Source organism: Hylobates moloch, unplaced genomic scaffold, assembly GCF_009828535.3.
Source record: "Hylobates moloch isolate HMO894 unplaced genomic scaffold, HMol_V3 SCAFFOLD_19, whole genome shotgun sequence".
NCBI classification, from domain to species: domain Eukaryota; kingdom Metazoa; phylum Chordata; class Mammalia; order Primates; family Hylobatidae; genus Hylobates; species Hylobates moloch.
In genome coordinates, this window is record NW_026652294.1 from 54,746,300 (window position 1) to 54,772,644 (window position 26,345).

Here is a 26,345-nt window from a genome sequence, read left to right on the forward strand (position 1 = left end):
TTAAATAAAATTCAGGCCAAGTTTTTTTAATAGCTAATAAAATGTTCATATAATTTTCTGTTTCATCCCTTGATGTGGAAATTTATATTATATGATTATGTACTAAAATCATACAACCGTCTATACAATTTTTCTTTCCATTCAAATTCATTGAAGTGCACAAATCTGTCTATATAAATAATGAATATATGTAATTATACATATAGAAGTTATGGTTATAGCAATATGAAGCTAAAAGGGAAAGTTATTCGTTGTTCAGTTTTAAATTTATGGTATAATTAACTCCTCAAAACATAATTTTATCTAATGATAAGAATATTAACTATTACTAACTAAAAATCCAGGAGTATTTTAGGATAAATTCTGGAGTCTATTTTCTTCTACCTCTCCATTATTGTTTTGTCATAACTGTACGAAATGATCATTTCACTTGGAAAACTGGTAGGAAAAATGTGAACTATGTTTAAAGTGAGAAAAAGACAAAGGATCTTAAGAAAGGTCCTGCATAGGTCCTGGAATCCTTCAAGCTATGCACCACAATTAACCCTGTAAATCCTTTTGAATATGAAATCATCACATTTTGTGTTCAAAGTAAACTTATCTGTTGTAGATTTTCAAAGCCTCTCAGAGCATTACATAAAGGGCAGAGTAATACAAGCTAGATACCGCCTCGCTTGACAGACATTGACAAAGGCTGAGAAGGCAATGTTAATGCTTTTAATTTTTTAAAAACAGAGATTATAAAGTTAATGAAACCTGAGGTCATTACCATTAAGAACTAAGAACTCAGCTTTTCAAGTGTTTTCAGTAAAAATAATTAACTATGGGATAGGTAGTTTAAAGAGCTGATTAACATTATAAATATTTAACAAAATCTAAAATACTACCACGAACCTTTGTTAAAGATAATTAGAGCTAAGATTGCTACAGAAATCTAGACTTTTGAATTTCTAATTTCTTAGTGCTTAATTTATCATTAAATCTGATATTGTTGCAGAGATGATATTAATATGTAAGTTTGATTCCTACCATGAATACCACAACATTTTGATGTCTTAGAATGCAGTGAATGATACACTTTACTCAACAAACATTATTACATGCTTACTGCGTGTTAGGCACTGTGCTAGAACCTGATAATACTTGGCTCGGAAAAATGGCTGTGCTGTCAAGTAATGCATACTCTGTGTAAGAGATAGAGATGTCAACAGATGGTTATAACGTAGTGAGATAATTGGTATCAGAGATATGTAAAAAGTACTTTTAGGAGCACAGAGGAAGCTATCGCTAATATGCCTGTGGTTGGCTTTAGTGTGGTATTCAGGAAGGCTTCTCAATGGAGGTGGAATTTTGCTTACTGACTTTTTTTCCATTTTAAAGAAATGTAACAGTGGCTTTTCAAATAACATATAGAAAGATGAAGTATATATTTTTCTTGTCTTTACATATTGATATGTACTTATGATGAGAGAGAACAAGTTTTCTGTGTAGGATGCTGAGTTGCTCAAGATTCATTAGTGTAATTTCTCAGATACACTGCCTTTGACAAATGTGCACAGCCGGGAAAGCCTTTAATATATTGATTATGTTAGTGTTTTGTTGCTAGTAGCATAATGGATAAAGCAAAGGCCCCATTTTCATTCTTCTATGCTCTACCAAAAAAAAAGTATCTTGTAAACTGTGAAAGGCACACAAAAGCAGAAGTAATTAAATAATGTAAATGATGAGGGAGATTGCCTGTGATCTGGGCTACAATTAGAAAGGGGGGTGTAAGAAAGAGATTGTTTGAGAGGAAATGATATGAAAATATTTTAAAATAGGAAACAGTTCTGTTTTATAACAATAGATTATCAACTTAAGCAATTTCACTTTCCTTCTTATTACTTTCACATTTACAATGGAGGAGAAGGGAAGTACTATTAATCTGAAATTTTCCTTATTAGTAAGTAGTACCAGTGATCAGAACAAAATTTGTTTCTTAAACTCCTAAATGTGTGTAGTTTTACTGTAAAAAACCTTCACTTCAGAGTGATTAGTACTTTGTGTGAACATCATTATGCATTTTGCTCTCTGATATCTTGACAATACAGTTTAGCTTATTCCCTCCGGGATTCTCTCCTGGCAACAATTTTTTATTTCCCTGTGTTCATTTTTAGGAAAATCCTCTCAACATTGTTATAAGTATTATTTTATAGGAAGGAAGTATGTAAAATACTCTTGAACTCGTTTTACTTGTGAGTTTGAATAGCATTCAGATTAGAATGATTTCCCCAGAATTTTGTAGGCTTGCCCAATCCAGCTGTATATTTTATATGCTAATGTAAATTCTATTTTTGTTCCCCTTGGGGGTTTAAGTGATTATAATTGTTGCTCTTCAAAAGCCAAACAGATGATGATTGCTGCTTCAGGAGTATACCAAAAGAAACTGGCTTTCATTAAACCTGCTCATCCACTTCCTAATTATCTCCATTTTATCTAGCTAAGAAGCAGGAAAAAATGGCAAGTACAGTTCATTGAAGCCAGTTCAGTTATTTAAACATCGCTTTATTGAACTAGCAGGAGGTGTTAAAGTAGGGGGAATGTTTTCATTCTAACACTGATATATAGCCAGTGGCCCAACTCAAGAGTTAGTTGAGCATCAAATGCCAGAGGCCATAGAGAATGAGAAGGGAGAGATTTTGAGTTATTCTGAGAGGAGTCCTCTAGTGGATACAATAAATAGTGCTGCAGTGACAGCTATTCTGAAATATTCTTTTTGTTTGTTTTTCTTCCTATAAAATCAAAATGGAGTTAGCTATTTAGTATCCACTAAGAAGCACCCAGAAATGCACTCTGAGTGAAAAGGAAATTTCCTATATATATGAGAAAAAGAGATATATATTGATAAATTCTAAAAGGACACCAAATTCCTGAGACTGGCCAATATCAAGGGTGCTTCAGGTCACATAAGCCTTGAGATCTGGCCATGAGTCACAAAGTAGATTCTCACGGAGGCTGGTTTTCCTCAACAGGGAGACTATCTCTACCATTTGGGCAACAGTGGCTCTGAGTTATCTGTTCTCCAGTCCTCTAGGGTGGCCTTGGAGTTGAATTGCACTGGAACATGTTTCTGACCCCTTTACTGGCTGTCCTCCTGATGGCACAGAGAGGGTCCTTGAACTCTCACTCAGGGGAACAGAAAAATGTCAGAGTCAACAGCTGTTCAGCTTCCAGCTGTGACAATGCAATTCTCTGCTGTTAAACTCAGAAGGGGCTCTCTCCTCTCTGAAATTTCAAAGAGCCACGTTTTGGAAACCAACTGTCTAAGGTGAGACTTAGATAAAATATTATATTCATAAACAAAAAAGGAAATGGAAGGTTCTGCATTTTCTATAGATTTTCATTTTCGTGTTCCATGATATTTCAGCAAGTGTCAGGCAATTTCACTTTTTGAAGTTTTAACATAGAGTTGTTGTCTGATGAGTTGATTTTGAAACTTTCGAGAATCATATTGAAAAAGAAAAAGTTTACTTAATTTTAAAAAAGGAAATATGTTCCTGACAGGCATTTGTATAATTTACTAGAAATTTATATACATTAAAAATTATTTTCCTCTAATTTCTTATGCCAATAAAAAACTTTCCAGTGTTCATAGATTTACTTTTCTTTTAGCTTTACAATAACCCTACAAAGTAAAACAAGCAAACACTATCATTCGCTTTATATATAGAAACATAGTGATTCTCAAAAAGTTTAAAAACTAGAATCTGGGCATTCCAACTCTCTCATTGACATCTTGATCAACATCTCCTTGATCTACCAACAGCTTGCCAATACATGATGTTGAATTATATTTAGATTGCAGAGTCATTTCTAAACCCCGAGGGTAGGGAGTCCTCAGAGAATAAGTATTGTCCCAATGAGCCCTTAGGTAATCTATGCAGTTTGCATTCTTAAATCCAGAGAGAGGGTATAGCAATAGTCTTGTTCTCTAGAAACTCTAAATTAAAAACTCTGTCTGGTGGTGTAGCAGTATTGGAATTTCTCTGAATTCCTGTATAGAGATATGCCAAGGTATAAATTACTCTGGTTTCCTAACAAGAAGGCCTATAAAAGCCATAAGTCTGAGAATGTACCAGCTGCATCCAGACTTGCCCTAGGCACAAATGGTGGAAACTATCTGATTGGTTTCCTCACCTCCTCTTGATACTTCTAGGACCTGGCTGTCCTTTGTTCCCCTAGGCTTACGCTGCCACCTTTACTGACATTGCTAATACCCAAGATCTACTAGGATATATCTCTTTCCCTTCCAAGGTAACAGGTTGTTCATCTAATAAATTAATCTCTACTAATGGGAAGATATTAAGGAGAGTCCTGATTGCTGTTAATATTTAAAATTGGCTCTCAGGGAAAATGCATGTTTTTCTGTTATACAATCATGGTGAGTAACTTGTGGGGTGGTCATGTCAGTCCAACCTGTATATTTTTCTGGTAGTTTTTTTTCTTAACAGCATGGCACCACCTGATCTCTTATCATTGAGGAGAGTGCATACTTGAAGTAGGACAGTTAAAAATGAACTAACTCAAAAGGAAAATATAACTCTGAAAAAACTGATTAAGTAATTTTGGCTTATTTGCCTATGTTTATTAAATAGAAGTAACAAACATAACAAACCCTAAAATATATCTATGCCGGTGGAATGACTGCAATTTCCCAGGGTTATCTCACATGTTCTTTCATTTTACTAACAGGAAGTTGTAGAAAATCACACTTATTCTGTGACCTCATAGCAATATGAATGTAAATAAAATCTTTTCAAGATATCCTAGTTAAATCTTTTTCAGTATAACACAAAGTATAAAATTGGCAATTATTCCAATTAATCTGCTCAGCAGAGATAACTGAACCAAAATAGTTCCAAGCCACTGTTTAACTCCATGTTAATTGCAGAACTGAAAAACCTGTACTGATTTTTGCTCTAAATCAGTTGTTCATCAGAATCACCTGTGGAGCTTTTAATACACATATGTGCTTAGATTACACCTCAGAATTACAGTGAAATCTCCTGAGGTAAAGGGGAGGCATCTGTACTTGAAAAGAAAAAAACCTCACAGGTAGGTTGTGTTGCACAGCCATGTGTGAGAATCACTGGGTTTTCCTTTATCCAGTTCTGTCATCTAATGAAGATTGACTCTGTGCCAGGCACTTGACAAATACTTTAGTCACTTAATGTTCACAACAGCCCTAAAAGGTAGGTTATTTTTAATACCCATTTTAAGAATGAGAAAGTTGAGGCTTAGAGAGGTTGGGCAACTTGCCCAAAGTCATATACCAAGGACACAGGAGAGGCAGAACCAGCATTCAGGTCTGCGTGAATACTTTTAACTGAGACAACCCTGAACTTGAAAGGCCTTTTTAATACACAGATTGAAAATGTATGGCTGTATTTTATAGCTGTAATTTCTAACCTAGAAGTTTCAATTTTGCTGCTTTGATTACCCTAAGAATATCTGGAGCGTACAGGGATTGTTTCATTTTATGGCCTTAAAAGAGAGCCACTATATTCATGTGAAAGAAGACATGGTCTAATAGGTGAAAGATACTTTAAAATTATAGGTAAAATGTTTTGCTTTCTTTATATAAAGGTCACAGATGACTTTCTACCTCAGTTCTTAATTCAGAAACTCAAGGTGCTGCTGTAAACTACCTATTAATTTCATTGCAAAAATTATTCAGATATGAGACAGAAGAGCATGATTTTCCTTTCAGGTCAATTTCTTATAAAAAATTAATATTTGTGTAAAATCATTGCTGATAAATGCAGTTTCCAGTGTGGACTGTGCAATTTTAGGATTTGTTCTTTTTGATTTGGGACTGACCCCAATATTTAGAATAGTGATGATTCATGTCTAGGACTGAAATTTGTTTTTCATGGGTTTATACAGTTTTCCTCTTGAATTGCACAAAAATGGTTTTTTAATTGGCTTTAACTCATGCCCAATAAATTGGACGAAAATTGATTGCCGCAGTCATGTTTGGTTTAAAATTATTCAGGACTGCACCATGAGTCAAATGAGTGCATGAGTGAGGGCAGCGGCACTTTATGTCCTCTGTATATGACAAATAAGTTTTTTTTTTTTCAAACCAGTCGTCATTCATATCTGAAAATTAATATATGTCTGTGGTTTATAAAACTTAAAAGATAACAAAACACATTAAAATACATCATATTAAAAAGTAAGTTTCTGTTATTTTGGTATTTTTTCTTAGTACCTTTTTTTCCAGTTCTACCAATGTCATAAATCTAATAAGATAAATAATACCTGTTAGATAGCTCTTGTTAGATTCTTGGTCATGGTATTAGACTATTTCTAAATAGCAAAACAAAATAAGTAAGAATGTTCAGAGACTGTGCCATCAGTCACAGTTGAGACATTGAGCCAGTTTTCCATTCTCTTGAATAGTGATTTTAAAGACAAAAGTTAAATAATATGAAAATTGAATTAACTCAGGTGACTGTTTAGGACATTGAAATAGCAATTCACTAATGGTACCTGCCTGGAAGCCAGTTTTTGTTCAATCTTATTATAATTATTTACTGTATTATGGTTTTCACTTACTTATATGCCATAGAAATATAAGCAAATCACTTTAAGGGTTTTGCTGGCTGGGAATGAAGGTTCATTTTATGAGATTCTTGAGCAATTTGAGAAAGGATTTAATAGGGAAAAAGAAATGATTAATTCATTGAAAAGAAGAACATTCCTTGGCCATAATACAGATAGTCAGTAAGTGAAGGAAACAATTTATGTTATTGTATATAATTAACATTAGGCAATTTTAATTGGACAGGATACTTGTACCTGATATTGTTGTCTAACAAAATGGTAGAGCAATTTCTGAGATTTTTGTCATATCTATTTTTCGTGTGTATTAAATCTCAGTTTGTTTTTATAAGTGAATATTATTTTGTTTATAAACTATAAAGCTCAAGGGGTATTATTCTGACCTCTCTCTTTATCTAAGTTGTCTTTTAAGAGGTCACTGGTCCTTACCATCCAGCATCTAGCACCTGTTCCCACCTGGCGGCTATAGGCCCTCAAGTTTGAGCTGTAGAGTTTTTTCTTTCTGAAACAATAAACTACCTGTTTTTCTGACTTATGAAAAAGAATGCATGCTCAAAATTTTTACAAACCCAATAGTGCAAAAAATGTAAAGAAAAAAATAACTATAAATCCAACTCCCATTACCTCAAAATAGCCATTGTTTAATGTTCTAGTAAACATCCTTTATGTGATGTTAAATATGCTTAATATTTCATAAATATCTTCACATTTCATTAAATAATAAACACTACCTTTTTAATGGCTTTATAACTGTTTACTATATGTTTATGGAGTAGACTGCTTAAAATATGTAAAAGCTAAATAATTAAACTGCAAAAGAATGTTACCCGCTGGTTAGAACAGCCAAGGACATCTTATAAAAAATATTTCTCAAAATCCTATTATATTTGACCTGAATCTCTTTAAAGGAACAAATCATCCAACTATAAATTTTCTCTCTCTCCTATTTGTCAGCGGTAGAGAGCATGGCAAGGTATAAGAGTCTGATTATTTCTGAAATAAAAAGTAGAGCTTTATCTGTTTATGTTCATTGTAATATGTGTTTTCCGGAGGGTTTTGTTCTCTTGCAAGTGTTATGTCATCTGTAATTGTAATTTCTGTTGTATTTCTTTAAAATTACAAAATTGTACATCTGGAAGTACCTTAAAGGTACTCTAATAAATAGTGGCTAAGGACTTGGGCTCTAGAAACAGCCTATTTAGGGCGAAATCCCAGCTCTTTTGATTTCTAGCTGTGTTATCTTGGGCAAATTACTTAACTTCCTCAGTTTCCTTATCTGTAAAATGATGAGATTCTGGTGAGGGTTAACTGATTTAATGCATGTAGAGGATTAGTATGCCACCTAGCATACATTATTATTACTAATCTAGTCTCCTGGGAATCATGAAGTTTAGTCAGAGTGACTTTCCGAAGAGAATCAGCTAGTTAGCGGGAGAACTAATACTAGGACTCATGCCTCCTTTCTCCACATCTAGAGATCTTTGCTTAGTGCCAGAGTGCGTACTTTCCCAGCGGTGTTTTTAAAGCCCTCCCTTAGGCACAAAGGTATCTTAGAGGCGTCCAGGGCTACGCAGAGCAGCAGCCTGACAGGCTCCTGTCCCTGGTTTCTCTCCCTCACAGCTTCCGTGGGCTCCTTGGCTCAGAAACATTAGATGCTAAGAGCCCTATCTCTTTCCCAGTGCTGGTGGAAATACTTTGCTCATCAAAACACTTTCATTATTGTCAGTGTCATGAACCCTTCTTCTATACCTGTCAGTCTTTTCCTCATATATATTATAGTCTGACCCTGCCTCCTCATTGCAAGGAGTCTTGAATTTTCGACGGAAGCTTCTTAACCCTGCTTATGTGTTGGTTCTAATTCCTCTACCTTTGGGTATCTTTCTGTCTGGCGTTTTCTACAATTCACAGTTGTCAATAGGTGTATCCTGTTTCCAATAGTTGTATATCTGCACTTCCCTCTACTGGCTTTCAAAGCCAGCATAATGTGACACCACAATACCCAACCAACCTGATTTCCTATGCTTTGTAGCCCACTTCCTCTCCTATAGACAGGCTGGTATACTCCAACAAATTCCTGTAATTTTCACCTCTCAACCTCCTTTTATTTGGTCTAAACCACATATACACACACAGACATGCATGCACACACACCCAATTGAGATTTATATAAAGATCTTTTAAAACCGAGGACTGAACACTATAATATATATGAATATTTTCCTCTTTTATACAAACCTTACAAGGAGGCTCAAACTTTCATGTATCCTTTTGATATGACTAATATGGAGACACGTGTATCTTTTCATATTCATTTTATATCTAGAAATATTAGTATTCTAGAATACGTCAGTACTCTATAAGTTAAATAATAAGCACTGACATAAAAGAAAGTTTTTTATTGTTTGCACAAGGAATCTAGAAATACCATCTAGAGGAAAAAATTCACAGTAAATTGTGTGAAAATAATTCAAGGAAATGTCTATTTGTTACTCATACAGCTTAAACAGTCTGTAACACCATTCATTTATGTTACATCTTCCAACTCATGTTTACAAAAACTGACATTTCAAGCAACCATATTCTCTAATTTCTCATACTAGAATGACAATGACCAAAGGTATAAAATATTATTTCTATTACAACAGTATCTTCAGCCTTAAAATGCACATACATAATGCTCTATCAGAGAAATGGATTTTTTTATTTAATCACATCAACATGAAGAGTTAAGAGGGGTTAGTGTGAAATGGCAATAAACAGCAGCACTGGCTGTTCTGTGTTTATGCATATGTGTTTTTTCTTGGTGCTAATTACACTTGCTCGTAGAAGTCTGGCAGTCACATGACTGGGCTTGACCTTGAGTGGGTCAATTTTATCAAATTATATGATACACTTAAGATGCAGACAGATGCCTATTGAAGCTTAAAATAAAAACATTAAGTCTGTTTTCTATTGTTACCTACAATGAATTTAGATCTCTAAAAGTTTAAGGTTCATTCTTTTATCAGGCTGCAAAATGTTGTTTCCTTCCATTTCACTTACTGAAAGTCCACAGCTATAGCTCCATCTATATCAATTCATAGCAATGTAAGCCCAGGAAGGAACTGCAAAACTATAAACCATAAGCAAGTTTTAGTATTCTTCTGATATTCTATGTTTTATAATGTCAAGTAGACATTATACATTTTGTTTTATTCAAAACAATACATTATAAAAAGCCCTTTATATAGTCTACCTCTATATTCCTTTAGATATTTATTTTGATAGATTTTTCAAGCACAATCTAAATAGAAAACTAGAGCAGAAAATACTGTTAGCCTATGTAAATGGAATAAAGATAATAGCCTATAAAAATATATGTGGAGATGGGAGAATGAGCCTAGGGAGAGGTGAGTGATAAGTAGATTGGAACTGGTTCCTTTCAAGGCCATAAATGAGTAATAACCTTTAAAATCTTCCCTTAGAAATTAACACAGAATGGTAAATAACAATAATGTATGCATATATAAAATTGAATAATAAAAGTGTCTCAACATAGAATCAAAATATTTTAATTTAATTAGACTGTGATGGTATATATTTGACTCAACTTGATTTCATCAAGTGATTAACTGAATTATAAGCTATACTTAATGCCAAACACTAATGTTTGAGCCTAACTAAAGTAACAATAGCCATAATTAATGCCAGAGAGAGTAACAGATTGCAGAAAGACTGACATCCCGGAAAACTATCTCTATTAACCTTAGAAATGTTACCTAAATTCCTAATGCCTCTGTTAAGCCCCCTGAAAATGAGAAATAATTTATGTCCTTCTTTACCTCCTGGGGTTACAATGATAAATATGTAAAAGTACATTGAGCTTTTTGTGATAAAAGGTACTATAAAAATCTAAGGTGTTTTTATTTTTATATCAGTCAAATGGGATCTCAGACTCAGTTCCATTTTGAAGACCTACAACTTTTTATGGGTGAATCATGAAATTGTATTGGGAAATATATTGAAGTCACATAACAGGGCAGATAGATGATTTTATGCCTTTTGGCGCCTTTTAAACTTGGTTGCAATTAGAAATGTGAGAGAATATTTATCATGAAATATATCAGTTGGGACATTAATGAGAGCTAATGAAAATATTTAAGAGACAGTATGCAAAGGCAGGAATTCTAATTCTGGCTCCATCAAATAAATGTGATAAGTTACCATTTTTGTTCTCATAATTGTAGTTATCATATATTGACTGCTTCCTCCATGCCAGGAAGTTTTGAGTATTTTATACTTATGATTACATCTAACCTCACAGTGATTCTAAATTAGGCATTATTAGCACGATTTTATAGATTAGAAAGTCAAGGTTTAGAAGCAATAAAGTAACTTGTCCAAGGCCCCGTGAAATCAGGTTCAAATCCACGTGTCTGAAGTCAAAACCCAAGCCATTAACAATTTGCAAAACTGTAGCTCCTAGAAGGATAATATCCCTTCTATGATATTCCTATATAAAGGAGTAATTTTTTGACAAGTTATATTATTTAAAAAAGTGATATTGTACAAAAATTTATAAGGATAAACAATAACAACATAAACCAGACACATTGTGAATATGTATTATACAACATATTAACTGAGTTATTTAAACGTCTCAAGTTTTCCATTTACTATCATTTCCTAAAATATAATCTGATTTCCTTCAAGCATTTATTGTCTCTAATCTAATTTTGTTATTCTGGCACATGCTAGGCACTCAAAGGATGCTGAACCAAATTGAAATGGGCTTTTGTCAAAGATTAGGAAAAATATTTAGAAATAGGAAGTGATTATGTATTGCTCACTTGACTCTTACCTGATGATAAATGTTATATCTGGAAGGACATAATTAGTTATATATGATATTTTTGGTAATAGAATTATAATCAGTCATTAAACAAAAACATGAAGACTTTTGGATATTTCAAAAGCTTCCAACATTTTTGCCTTAATACATCATAGGAAGATTGTTTGCTTTCAAAATATAATAAGCCATTTCTCACAGAGGGGGATTAATAATTGAAAATCATTTAAAAAACTAACTTTACATTTTTGGTTATTTTTTATTTTTCATCATTTATAATGAATTGCTATGCCTTTAGAAACCATATGTAGCATTCATTTTGTGACAAAAATTTATATAAAAACAAGATTATTTTTATACTAATTTCATGCTAAAAGATTTTATGTTCATAATGAAAATGTCACTTCTTAAAATTATCTTAGTTTTGAAATGCTATAATTTAAATTTTTCACATTTCAAACTTGGTGACAGTGTATCTTTTCATCTGTATGCAAATTCACATCTTAAAAAAGTCTTACTTGTATTAAGGAATAGTTTAAGCTGTCCATTGTCTGCATATTTTCAATTTGATTAAGAAAAAAATAAAAATCATAGCTTAAGGGGCTTATTAAAGCTGGTAATTCAAACTTGTTTTCTAACAAGCAGAAAAATATCTTGTTATTGGATTATTGGAGATAATATAATACTGCCTAAAATGCTGGAATTCATTAAAATAATATTTCTTAATATACATATATAGTAGCCATTATTTAAACCAATATAACTTTATGGAAAATGATGGTATGGAAAGGAAAAGTTAGCTTACGTAACCATAAATTTCTGTCTCATTAAAGGATACACAAAGCACTAATTCATCCATACACTTAAATTTAAAAGAATAAAAAAAACCCAAACACCTATTTTTTGTTAGATATGAAGGATTTTTGCATATAACAATTCAACAGAAATGTCTTTGAGATTTCATGACCTATATTTATTTGCTTACTACCCTATGAATAATCAAATAACAATTTCAAAGTTTGTAATTGTTTTTAATTCAAGTAGTTTAATAGTTGCTAAAATTCATGATAGCATGTTAAAATTTTTCTCACTTTTTCCACCAAGTTCATTTTTGATTTTTCCTTTTCCTAAAGTGATATAAGCCTTTATATTGTCAGTTAAATGCATTCTGAGATCACATTTTTGAAGTTAAACAAAATAAAAATTGATTCATTTTCTAAAGCTGTATTAACTATGTGTTGTCGGCTGAAGGTAACTTTTTATAAATGTTTCTAAGACTTAAAATGTAAATGCCCTTGTGGAAAATGCCATGTATCTTCTCATACTTGCTATCCACCTCATAAATGGACACCAACGAACTTGCAATGCACTTAAGACACAAAGAACAAGGTATAACACTAAGACATTAGTGAATCAAAATGACAATGTCAGTGGCTATATGCTGGTCATTACACATATTAAATATTTGTGAAAACATCTATTTAAATAATGCATAAAATTTCAAACCTCATATCCAAAAGAGCAGACAGAAAAATGTAGATATAAAGTGTGCGGTAAGAATCAGGTATGTGTTAGAGTACATACCTGGGATTTTTTTTTGTTTCCTGTATTATCCTATAGTAATTACCTGGGTAAAGGGAGGAGGGAGTTGAAAAATAACTGTTATTCCTGTAAGTAGCTAAGCAGAGTCTTTCCTGTAGATGACAACTTCTTAGGCTATTGTAAAAATCATTCTGGAATCTCTCCCGTGGCCCTATCACTTCAACCAAAAGGCCAGGTTAACTTCAATTTATGGTAACTCCTCTGTATCCGGTTGATCTGCTTTTCTTACAATGAAAGGAAAACTTTAGAGTCCATTTGATATCCACTTCCTCTCACCCCTGCTCAGATAAAGACGGAATTCCCTTTTATACCAGATTGGTTTAAATTGTCCCTTGATCTCTTATCACACCAAACTTTACACACAACTCCATACTGTACTTTTCAAATTGTTTATTCATAGTAGCTATGATTAGGAATCATGGCCAGATGCTGTGTCCCTTTTCCACTTCTCCTCACAGCTTCCCTTCCCCAAATAATTTTTAAGCCCGGTAGGCTTTTTCTTCTCTCTCACTGCCCCCTCCCACTACATTTTTTTTTAAAACAATATTCCATTCCAGGCGCCCCCTCTGCCTGCCGAAAGCATTTTAATGACAGTTTACTTTAGCGGTCTATCAGCAGACTGCTGCCTCTGCCACCTGAATTTCAATTTCTTAATTTACAGCCCAGATAAAACAGAATGGAGCAGGATCTGGGCTTCTCTCTACATTGGGTTGGCCTTATCAAGCGTGAAGTTTGGCGCATTGCAAACCTATTCAAGTGATTATCTGTTGAGGACCTCTCGAGCCATCTCCATCTCTGCAGCGGGCTGATAAGACAGCTGTTTCTCTAGCCGCTGTGTCTCCCCGGGCCTCAGTCTTCTTCTGATACAAACTCCGCCTTTGTCACCGTGGCCCGGTGCCGGCACTTGCTCTGTGGGACAAGGGTTTGATCTGAACACACGTGGGGGTAAAAGTGTGAGCGCGTGTGAGAGCTGAGGAGGGAGGAAGGAGGAGGGAGAGGGCCAGGAGAGTGAGAGTGGGGAGGAGGGAAAGAGTTAGAGACCGGAGGGAGGTGGGGGGCAGGGCGGCGTGCCGAGCGCCCTGGATGGCTCTGATTGACTGGTTGCTCAGCCTGGCTTTATTATTTCAAATTAGACGTGCATCGCACACAAGTGGAAACATAAATCTTCAATATAAGAAAGAGCCTCCGAGCATCGGAAGCAGAAAAACCGTTTCTTCCCAGGTCCCGGTAAAAGGGCCGGAGAAAAGACTGATTACTACCAGCTGAGACAGATGGTTTCCTTTAACTTTGGAAACTGCTATTTTTAATTGCTTGTATTAATTTTGCATGAGATGTATCGGCTCCAGGGGGAAGCTTAAAGAAGGCTGTTAGTATCCCTGAAAGAAACGGACATAAGGCTCTGATTTGCCCTTTTTCACCTCGGGTTTATTTTTTTTTTTCCTTCACCCTCGCCTAGTCGCCTAGATTTTCCCTTTGTATGCTCAGGAAAGACGTGAGTTTATCCTCCTGAAAGTTGCTATTGAGTAAAAGAGGGGAAGGAAATCTGGGGACATTTGTGGGAGCGTCTACATAAAATAATCGTCGATCTGAGGCTGCAAATATATTTTCCTAGACACTCTGGGACATGTGCAACAGATCTTAGTCTGAATATCTGCAGGCAAATCATCTAAAGGAGAATGAACCTCATACATTGGTCCAGGGAAAAAAAAAAAAAAGGTGTGTGTGTGTGTGTGTGTGTGTAGGTGGGGGGCTGGGAAGGGAGAACCAACCTAGGCTGGTCTCAAAGATTTACCGCGACACTAGTTACATTTTTTAAAAGAACATTTAAATGAACAATACATGTGTCTTTAAGTGTAAACAGCAACCTCAGGATTCGGGGGGAATATTCCTTGAGTGTGCTCTCTTACTTTACAGTCTTTCCCCCTTGAACAGGAGTTTAAAGACACAATGTAAAGAGAAAGTAAAGGATGTTTGAGATCCCGCTCACTGCCGCCCCTGGCACTGTCCCTAACGAAAGTGTTTGCAATGTAAAGAATCTTTCTCAAAATAGTCTTGGGAGTCACTCACCTTCGAGTAAAAGGCTTTACCCCTTTGCTAGGGGGTGGAGGGAGCGGGGAGAAGAACGGGGGAAGGGAGCAAGGGTGAGCAGGTAGGCATTTTTGCTGCAATTCCAGCTGGGAAATTCGAGGATTAAAAACTCTGGAGCAGGTTTACCAGACTTTTCGAAGACTACCTGGATTTGCATTTATTTTGCATGAACACTCTGAAGAAAGGCGAGCTCACGCCGGCAAGGGAGTGTATGTAAAACAGGACAGTGGAAGGTGCACAGCGAGTTCGGGGCTTTAACTCTCCTGACAGTTTGTCACGATGGCTGAGTCCTAAGAAAAGCCAGCCTAATTCAAAATAAATGAGTTTCTGTGGAGTAGGACAGTCTTTTCCGCAAAGTCTCCTGGAATGAAACATTCCCAAGACGCGCAGTTTCCGTGTCTCACAGAAAGGGACGGAAAACACCGTGTCAAGCTTTGCAAGTCTTAATTTGAGGGCTGCTCGTCTCTGTCCATGGTGCTAATTCCTGCCTCTTTCTCCTGCGTGGTTGCCACGGTATAAATTCACACTGGTGTCAATTTTCACAACTTTTCCCCCCTTTCGGTGAAAGGCAAGTCCACATACTACTTTTAGAAGAATAAATAAAAGAGTAATCAGCAAGGTGTATGATATCTGTATTTCTCATGCAGACATTAAACTATCATATTTCCAATAGCATGAACCACGACCCCCTACTCCACCAAACTAACACATAATATTTTTATTCACCTAAGAAGGTTTACTGTTGGAAATTACTGCCTTAAGCCAAACATTGTAAACTCATTTTAATAGTTTAACTTCTTTATTTACTTAAAAAACGTTACAAGTAGTTTACAGTAACTTTTATTATAAAATGTAAAATCACTCCTTCCCTTGCCCCCAGGACCTCTAGTGTAAGGGAGTTATTTATCCTAAAAGACATTTTCCACAACAGCTTTGCATATTCCTGTGAATAAATGTTCTCTTATATAGAAACTTTAGTAAAATAATCAATTAAATTCATTACTTTTTCGGTTTTGAGAACTATTCTTTTGCAACCTTATCCACCTCACACTTTTGCTCCAAGTTCGCAGTCATTCCCTTTATCTCTCTCTTTTCTGCTGCAATTCAAAATAATGCCAGGAACTCGGAAGATATGTCAGAGTTCATATGACTTAATCATATTCAAATGTCTTTTAAATACTTTCTAATGCAAATTCAGATTTTGTGGATAATTCTTTTACCAAAGAACTATAAGTGAAAAGGGGTTGATTGCATTTTTTGCTTATTCTTAAGTGAGATGTTTGCACATAGCCTTCATTACTTAATCATAGGATAGTATGTATTTGTTAATGTTTCAAGCTATGAGACATGAATTTCAAAGTGAAATCTACATCCAGATATCACTTGTTTTAAAGAGGCTGTAGTCAATATTTTTTATTTTTAAAAGTTGAAAAGGTACATGTTGCTTATAATACATCTATCCATTTAAGAGTTTTAAAATGTAAAAACATCTGTTTTAATGAGGAAGTAAAATAGTATTTTAAGACACCTTCACTTTTCAAATAATTTAAGTCCATTTTACCTACATAAAAAAAAACATGTTAGGGATGACAATACTTTGAATAATATTTTGTCACTCTGCCCAAGCTGAAAAAAACCCATAAATACTGAATCTACAGAATTTAGCATTTTTCATTTGAATGAACAAGTTTACTATTTTGCATGTAATTTCTTTACATAATACACATGCTAGATTTTTATTACTCCATATCACTCCCAGCTTTTCACACCTGTCCCTATCATTTTGGGTTATCTACAGATAGATATCACAGTTATCTACATATCTTTTTTGTGGATATAAACATGCGCCAAAAAAAAAAAAGTATTAGTTTCCGCCTAGTTAGAAGGCACTTAAATAATTGTAATGGTAAAGATTTACTTCAATGTACTGAAATTATATGGGCATATGCAACTAATTCAATATTAAGAGCATGGTAACAAGGAGGAAAGACAATTCACTTCATAGGTAAGTGTGATTAAATCAAACAGTATTATACTTTTCCCAAATTGTATTCATTTAAAGGTTATTTCTCTGTATGGAGCTGGGGACAAGGGGAGGGGCTGAAGGAAGATGGCTACAAACCCAATCTTCTGTTACTTATACATCTAGTCTAGATGGGGTGGAGTCTTTCTGTCTTTTCCCCCTTGACTCCATTTCTTCAAAGTGCTTTTCTTTCTTCTTGCTATGAGTTTCACCCAAGTCTAGAGAATAGTTTTAAGTTGAAATTAAGACTCCAGAGGTTGTTATATAAAAAGTGGGGGTAGAGGTTAAGGCATGATTTTATAAACACTAATTATAAGATAACATAGATTCAGGCCTTCTTTGTCAACCCCCAGTTATTGTCATGCAAAGTAATAGAACTCGTATATTGTTACACAGGCTACACGGGAGATAAACAGGTCTGTTTTTCACCATTAATCATTTATCAACACTCAAGGACACTCTCAAAGAACACTGATTTACTGTATTCCTCACTTCCAAGTCATTTTGCTTTGGGATCATCTGTCCCGTTCCCCTCCATGACACCCTACCCTTTTGCAATCTCTAACTCTTACCTGTGTCTTCTTTTTCCGGCATTCTCAAAGATAGCGACTAGTTGTAAATACGTAAAGGAATCCCTTTCAAAAAGGCATGTGCCTCTGGTTAAGATACATTACATTGTGTAAGAATGGTAAAAAAAAAAACTGTCTAGGGAGTTGGTGCTATCTTTCAAGATTGAAAGGAGAAATTCTGGCTGGAAAAGAACGTAGGTCAAATGAATATTGTGTCTACTTATACATCCAGACGATCCTGAGGACCTTACTTTCACTTAGAGGAAGAAACAATTATCATGCATAAAACTGTATTTTGGTCTCCTGAATGCTGTTAAAATATGGGGTTGTAATAAAGTAGTCTTCCTCTATGAAGCAGAAACATTGATAGCACGTGGTCTTCTGGTTAAACTTCTTAAATCCTCACAGAAAGAGCCCTGATAAAGGTTCGACTATCTTTGCTGTCAGCAATATATGTGTGGTCCAAGGACTGTACCTGTCTGCAAATGCAGAGGAGTGGCTTGTTCCACTTTTATATACAGCTGCTCTTTTTGAGAGCCATTAGACACCTCGAAGTGAAGGACCTTAGCTCTACTCACTACCTCTTTTTCTGGATAGGATATTTATCCTACACTTTTCTATTCTAACATGAAGTGAAAGCTAATTCAAACCGTGCAGCTTTATTTGAGAGCATTTCTGACTTCATCCTTATCTTAAAAGGATGCTTTAAAAAGGGGTTGATGAGGACACATAAATCTGAAATATGTGTATATTAAAATAAAGACATACAATTACCTAACATCTAATACAAAATACAGTACTGAACACAAATCGAAAAAAGGCATGCGGGCAAGTAATGGATGTACATTCATCCCTTTCACTCAGATCAAAGAGAGGGAGCTCTCAATGACTCATACATACCGGACAGAGACTTAAATGTTATAAAGAAATATGCCATAGATGCAGCAGTGATGGCAAAGGAGATGAATCTTTCTGAAGCAGAAAGATTTAAGAGGAAAGGAGATCGTGCCATATCGCAAACTCTGATAGTACAGTTCCAACCCTCCCACGTTGCTCTCTCCACATTTCTTTTTGCTTCTTGCATTTCCCTTCGCCGCCAGCGTTAAGTGTACCTCCCCGCACAACTTACCTTGAAACGGGACTCCATTGAGCTCTCGAGAGTGACACAAGCCCATAGCCAATCGTCTCACGCGGCCCCGCCTGGGCGGCCGCAATGGAAGCGTCTGGACCAATCAGGATCCTGGGGCGATGAGCAAGTTACGTTGTGGCTCGATTCGGCGTATACTTCCGCGCGTGCTGCCCGGGATAGGAGCCTGGCAGAGCAGCTGCACACACGGCAGTGCGGAGGCAGAGAAGGGGTTGGTGATACGGTGCTATAAATCTGTGGTCCAGTCCACCTCCCTTTTAAGACGTCCTCCCCCCTATTTCTGTTCTCAGTTAGAGATGCAGCAGCTTACTCCTGTAGCGACCTACTAAAAAGCAACAAGGAGAAAGACATCGTCTTTTTGAAAAAACGTTCTTTCGTCTCTTTTCTTTGTTCCTTGGTTTGTTTTTCTTGCCCCTTTTTGTTTAGTTGAACGGCAATAGGAGGGTAGTCTCTCCGTCTTTTTAAACTCTTTTTTAAGTTTCCCCTCCCCTTTCATATTTTTTTTTCGCCATTTCTTTTAGCATTGGACTTTGGGGTCGAAAGCGTTTCTTTTTATTTGCTTCTTAAGCCGAGCACAGTTTAGGTTTCGTGCTGTCTTAAGAGAACTATCCAGCAGCTTCTTGCTCATCCTTATTGGGAGAACTGCACCGTTACTTTAAAAACACACATACACAAAAACCTTAAGGGAGAAAGGTAAGTTTCGGTTTGGTTTCTTTAATCATTAGTTGCAGCGATGCGCTGGCAAACCCAGAAAACCTGTAAGTGAGCGGAATACAGAATATGAAGTTAATTGCACATGTTTGTCTCATTTCAAAGCTACTGTTCTGCTTTTTTAATTTTAAAGAGCTAGACTAAAAGACGGTGGACGCATGCTTAGCGTACTGAATATTCGTAAATGTCCATGGCAGAAACTTCAGTGGTAAATGTGGCCAGGGGGGAGTAGGGGTACAATGGGAGGTTAGATGTGGAGTGAGCTTCAAGATTGAGATCAGAAGTTCATTTCTTGGGGAGAGAGGGATAACTTGGGTGTTGGGGATGCATGCCTCTACTTTCGCTCAGCAACCGAAGGACGGGAGAGGCTTTACAATCATTAAGGGGAATCAGAAGCCTGGACTGGCAGATTAGACCAGCGAAAACCACAGGCTTAATTGCATTAACCAGATAGCATGTGCTGGGGAGATGGGATTGCCAGATGGAATTTAGATGCTGCACCAGGCAGCGAGTTGTAGTTGACTGAAAAAAGTACATGCCGCCTGAGGGCTGGGGCTGGGGCTGGGCTGAGGCTAGGGTTGTTAGAAGCTGTCAGAACTCATCATTGTATGCGGGCTCTGATTCACGGGCTCCAATTATCATAATTCAGTTTTAAAAGAAGATAGCCAATTTGGGGCTGAATTCTTAAGCCTGTACCGGATATGAGATTCCCTTTGTTCAGAAAAGCGTAAATAAGATCCTTGGAGCTGTGTCTGTGAAGTGCCGGCTGCTTGAGAGCCTCGCTGTGCTGGGCGCTGGGAAGTGGATTCCAAGCCCTGTCCTTGGTCCTACGCGGCTGACTTCGCCTTCGGGGCGAGGGGGAACCCCTTTGCAGCCGCGAGGCTTCGCAGCCACCCCAGGAGCCAACTCGGCTACGTAGCCCTCACCCCCTCCTTACCGCCCCCCCCTTCCTCGAATAGCTATTGTTAAATTGACGCCAGGAGAAAGATGGTTGGGGATGAGAAGCTGGGCAGATAGGCACACGCTTCATTTTAACTTTTGTGATTTCTCAGGGTTTGGGAGAAATCAGTTGGCTTTCTACTGCCAAAGAGAGGATCCAGGGTAGATGTGGGAAAGGGGGAGGATGTTCGTGGGGCGGGGAGGGCGGAAGGGGTGGCGGTGGTGGAACGAGCTGCTGGCTTTCCTAAGAGAAGTTTAAATTATTGGCACGAGGGTGGTGTGGGTGAGTGTGTGCGTGAGAGCGCTCATGTGGTGCTCGAGAGGCAGAGGACGGGGAAAAGCTACAAAGCCGGCTGGGGTTAACGTCTCGTTGCTCCTCACCCCACCCACTCTCCCGGCTGGGAAAGCCAGCGCACCGTCGCCTCCCGGACTCGACTCTGCGAAGGGCGGTGGGGGCTAGGGATGGCAAGGTGGCAGTGCCCACCACTGGAGCTCCGCGGCGGACGAGACCTCGCGTGGCCATTGTTGCTTAATTTATGCCCAGCACGTTGCTACGTACCCACCTATTTCACGTCTGTACAGAATTAATACGAGAGCTATACAACTGTGACAAATTGGAGGTTGGATACGTTCCCCGTTTCCCATTTTCAAGTACCGGTTAGCAAAACTGATGGAGAGACTGGGTATTTTCTCTCGTAATTACCAGCTGCAGGTCTGGTTTTATTATGGCCAGGGTGAGAGAAATAGCCAACCACTTAGTATTTACTCTTAACACTGCTGGACAGCAATGGAGGTCTCTGTACTTTCTCCCAGAAATGCACGGATTCTGTCCCCTCCCCCTCTCATGTACAAACACTCCAGTTGGTTAAGATTCTAAACCTTCAGCCGTTCTCCGCACCCCTGTTTATTATACCCATCCTCTGGGGGTGGGAGGGAGATTAATGTTTTATTTCCCAGGCCTACACTATTAACTGCAACCTATAAAACGTAGACTTTAAATGAAAATTTTTAGAAAGTACACAGCAGACAATAGTAACTAAAATTATTTTCCAAATGAAAATCAGTTTCTAAAGGTCAGAAAAAGGGTGTTCGTGTTTTGGGGAACAGAAGGGTAGGAAATGTGTTTGGGCCTTAAGAGTTCCTTGTAAAATGGCTTCTTAAATGGGACATCTGAAAGATTTGTCAGAATATGAACAGATAAGTCCGCAAAAAAATATGTTGAGAGTTTCGAAGTTGCTATGGGGTTAACAATTTATTTTTTAACTCTCGCCCTTATTGCTGTCATTGCCTGAGTGTATCTTACAGCAGGCACTGCTTCCCCGTTCCCTCTTTTAACCAAGTGCTTGGGCACCCCGCTTCATAAACCTAACCTGTTCTGGAGCTCTTCACAAAAAACGCTACGGTTGTAGGCAGAAGTGGTTTGGAAGACTTGGGGAACTCTTTTGAGAGCTCCCCCATAATTTAGTCAGCGTCGGGAAGTAGGGCGTGGGGCATTCTAAGAGTTTTAGGTTTGGATTGACAAATTAAGTAGGCCCATTTTCGCCTAGCGTTTTGGAAATCGGCATTTTTAGCAATCCCCCGTGCCTGGGATGGGAATATTATAATTAACCATTTACTGAGAGGTCAAAGAGGCGCAGGCGCTTTGAGCAGTTTTCCCAGGAACCCACACAAAGTCAATTAAGGTCATTTAATTGCAAATCGGATTTGGGGTGACACAGAAATGCTGATACAGAATCAATGAGCTGTATCCGGTGTCCCCAGACTGGGTCCCACAAATTGAGGGATGGCCTGTCTCGCTTTCGACCTTGGTTGAGCCCTCTACTTCACTATGCTGATTAGACTTCGCCCAAGAGGGCAAATTTGCCTCTCCCACCCCCGCCCTGGGTTAGACGAGTCCCCTCTCTTCCCCCTCACCCCGCTCCGCCCGTCGCATGGGGGCGGGGAGCGCTGGACGCCCTTAGCGGACCTTGCTGCATCAAACCCGCATCATGCCCTTGAAGCTGTAACCTCGGTCACGTTCTTGCGGCGACTGGGTCGCCCACTGCTCGGTTGCTTTCTCTTACCTCCTACAATTTCAGGTAGGTATGACAGGTGATTTTTTAAATGTAGTATTTTAGGAGAAGGGCTAAAACCGATGCCTTTGCAATGAAAAAAATCCCAATTACAGGTGCTCTCGTAATTAAGCGGCCGAGCAGGTGTAAAAACGTGCTCCAGCCGCGTGGCTCCGGGGTCGGTTTTGACTTCCAGCCATGGGGCCGGGTCTGAGGACAGGCACAGGTTTTTCTGGGGAAAAGGGATTGAGCTTGGCGAGGGGGCGGGCCGAGGCAAGGCAGCGATGGGACGCCCCCTCGGTGAAGAGTTGGCCATTTCGGGTCTTGCGTGGGGGGGCGTTAGAAGGATGCGGCTAGCGGCAAGCGTTTGCATAGTCGAGTGCAGGATTTCCTACTTTGCGTTTGAAGCAGAGTATAGCACCCCGCACAGGTACTCTGGGCTTATTTAAACGTCAGGTTCTCTCTAGAGAGGCAGGGAGGGGCAGCAGGGGCTAAGCCTTTATTTTCCGTCGAGGGACAGGACCCCTTGGCTGCGAAGTAGGGGGAAAAAGAATTTTTAAAAGAGACACACATATGTGTGTATGCTTACATATATTTATAAATACATTTATGAACACATAAAGTAACCCCCACGTTAGCTGCTCTGACTCCCCGTTAGCGCCCCGGGCCCCGGGATTTGCAAACTTGCACCTGGAATCGGCCTCCTCTGGGCGCTCAACGCTCTCCACCGAGTCCAGGGAAACCTTGTCGGGGAAGCCTGGTGAGACTCGGAAACCCGGAGGGACGGAGCTGAGCTGCTGAAGCCCGGCGACTCCCTGCAGGCACGGACCCGCGGGGCGGTCGGGCAGGGCACGCGCCGGCGGCGGCCGCGGCGCCGCGAACTCGCCGCCGGCCCCGCCTCCTGGCGCTCTTCCAAGCAAGCCCCTCCTTCCCGCCCTGCTACAAACGGCGGGACCGCGGCGCCGGAGCGTCACTGAGGCAGCAGCCGGCCGGGTGAGGAGGGCGGTTGCCGGCGCGGCGCGGGTGGGGCGGGGGTTCCGCCGGCTTCCAGTACCCCTTCCCGCCGCCGCTACCGCCTCTCCGCGGAGCTCGCCCCGAGCGACTCCTCCGCGGCTGTGCTGACGGCCAGCGGCACGAGCCGTAGTAGCTGCAGCTTCGAGTCACAGCAGGCAAGTGCTGGGGGCGTGGGGGCGGGGATGGCGCCCGCGCCTTGCCCCTGGTCCATTTTGGACGCCGAGGCTAAGGTCTGTGCGCGCCCCCGCTGCGCCTAGCGGGGTGGGGGTGGTGCGCCCTAGTCCGAGCTCTGGGCGGGAACGCTGGTGGGGGCGGCGGAGGTTGTGCCCGCGAAGTTCCTAGAGCTCAGCCCGTTGCGGCGGGAGTAGAGAGAATTGGGCGCCTCGGGAGGTGGCACCGCCCCTCCCGTGGGGACAAGCAGGTTGGGGGCGGTGGGAGCCGAGCGGGGCCAGTCGCGCCTGGTAGCGTGCACGGGCGTGGACGTGCCCGGGTGCGGCCGCGTGTAGCCCAAGAAGGAAACTGCTGAGACGCAGGTGAGTGTATTGGAGGGAAAGTGGGGGAGGGGGCTTTTCTAGAAAAAGGGCCGGATTCCTGTGTTGGACTGGCAACCCCGCCTTGAGGGAGGATGTGTGCACTGGCTTCTCCTGCGGAACACGCCGGGGTGGTGTCTGGTGTGTGCCCACTTGCTACGGCGCCTCCGCGCGCGCGGTCCTTGGAGCTCTCGGGGCGTTTGGAGACTTAACACCGGCCGCGTTGTGTGCGGAGGTGGTGTAGGGCCGCGGGCGCCCAGAGCAGGAGCAATGATGATCCCCTTGTGCGCGTTAGGTGAGGCCCGTCGCAGCCGCGCGAGGTCGCAGCTCGCGGTCACATCGCCGGTTTGCGCGTGAGGCGTGCGCTGCGCGGGAAGCGCGGGCGCTCTGCCGGGCGAGGCCGGCTCTGGGATTTCAGTTCGCTTGCCATGGTTGCGGCAGCTGCTACTCCAGCTTGGTCGGGAGGGCCCGCCAGCGGCGGCCCGGGTGCACGGACGTGTGTATGCGTACACTGGTGAGACTGGGGGAGCCCGCGTCGGTTCACTGGCAGGTACTCCTCCAGTGGCCGTGACAATGCCCAGCCAGCAGAGTCTTTCTCACGGCATTTTCTTAAAAGCCTCCTTGTTATCCTTGAGGGCCAGAGCGTAAAACCATGCCTCTAGATGCGAGCTATGAGCATGCAGTTGTAGCTGTCCAGATGGTCATTTAGAATTGTGTGCATTTTTAAAGACCATCTTTATGACAAAGATTTTCAAGTCCTATCGTCTCTACATTTTCTGAAAACGTGGGAAAGGGAGGATTTGCTACGAGTTGTCCACTCTCCATTATTCCCTCCCTGAAAGAACGGTTCTTAGCAGTACCAAAATGTAATGCCTTGGGCAAGGACAAAAGCGCTTTTAAAACTTAATTTTCTAGTGGCCCTATTCCTAATAGTTCCTCATAAAAATTTAGCTCAGCCTCAAAACTTACGGCAAATCGGTCCATTCAAAAGCATTCGAATGTCAGTTGGTGTGTAATGTCCCCATTCCCTCAAGTAAAATCTGTTTGTTTGAAATATTGTTTTGTTGCCCTTGAAGAGTTTTCTCAAGAATCGTTTCGCCAGAGTCACTTGAATTTCCCATTTCTTGTGGAAGCTGACCTGGAGTCTCCATTTTGGTGAGCTGGTGGAAAAGCGGTCCTGCATCTACCTTGTCTTAGTAACCTTTGGGTAAATAAATGGTGACTGTATTCCTGAGTGGACCCGAATGTTACCGCATTTGTGGTAGGGCCCTTCTTTATAGGAGGTTTGTTGGGATGTTAAGGTAACACTGTGAAGGTTGTCGGGAGGATATACTTAGGGGAAGTTCGCTTGCAAACTATGGGGAGAGAAAGAAGAGGAAGAAAACATCTGGAAGATAAAAGGCCAGAATGGGGTAGGAAAAATTAGAATATGAAGAAACACGTTACATTAAATTTTCTGTGATTCCTCTTTTGTAATTTTTCTTTTTGAGAGAGTATTTTTATTTTTGTGTGATTACAACCAGCCCCTCGCCTGTTATTTGGGTAACTTTGTGTTGCCACCTTTCAGGGAGTTAGTTGTTTTTTTCTTCCCTTGAAAGACAACTTTAGGTGTGTAAGCCCCTCCCTCTTCTTTATCTTTAGGTGTTTTCTTCGTTGTGTAGTGTCTTCTTTCAGGAGCAATCAAGTCAGCTATATTCAGTGCTCACACTCTTTACCTGTGGTTCAAGATAATTTTAGTTATAGGGTATGCTCCTTGTTTAGAACAAGTACCCAGTGCTGGTCAGTGTCTACCACTCTACCTGTTACTTACTATGGAACCTTTTTTCTTTTCTAGGCCTAAGATGTGTTTTTATAGATCCTCTCTGATTTAGTTTTTTTGGTTGATTTGTTCTGGTTACCGCCTCTTCACAAGAGAAAAACAAAGCCCTTCTGTCCCAGTTTCAGTGGTTTTAGTTAAGACTCAGCTCGTGGTAGGTTAAGGGAGAATGATGCTGTGAGTGTCATATACCATCATTCCTTGAACCAACCTTTTGATTATTTGTACACAGACAGATGCTGCTGGCTGAATCCTTGTAACCAACCGCTCTTGGCTCTTCCAGCCTTCCCTGCTTATCTTTTAAAAATAATGTGCCTCCCCTCCTGCCACCCCACTTCTATTCTAGAAGCAAGTCTTAGGTTCTCTTTAAGGACACAACAAAGCCTTCCAGAATATCCTGACTTCTAAGCTGGGATCAACC

General features: G+C 39.7%; 1 protein-coding gene across 15 annotated transcripts in view; it reads left to right on the forward strand.

Moving 5' to 3' along the window:
- Positions 1 to 26,345, forward strand: part of ELAVL2 (ELAV like RNA binding protein 2) — a 159,350-nt gene that overhangs the window by 4,564 nt on the left and 128,441 nt on the right. For 3 of the 15 annotated variants that reach the window (XM_032138480.2, XM_058431593.1, XM_032138487.2), the window contains exon 1: positions 19,033 to 19,556. The exons of 4 other annotated variants lie outside the window; for them this stretch is intronic. Coding sequence is in view for 1 of the 11 variants with exons in the window: in XM_058431595.1 (XP_058287578.1) it covers positions 24,611 to 24,622 (12 nt within the window). In the remaining 10 variants the exon portion in view is untranslated. Of the gene's footprint in view, positions 1 to 19,031; positions 19,557 to 22,974; positions 22,995 to 23,545; positions 23,734 to 23,989; positions 24,112 to 24,514; positions 24,623 to 26,345 lie in introns of those variants that run through there. 8 more of the 15 variants (XM_032138479.2, XM_032138481.2, XM_058431594.1 and 5 more) reach the window with 6 other exon arrangements.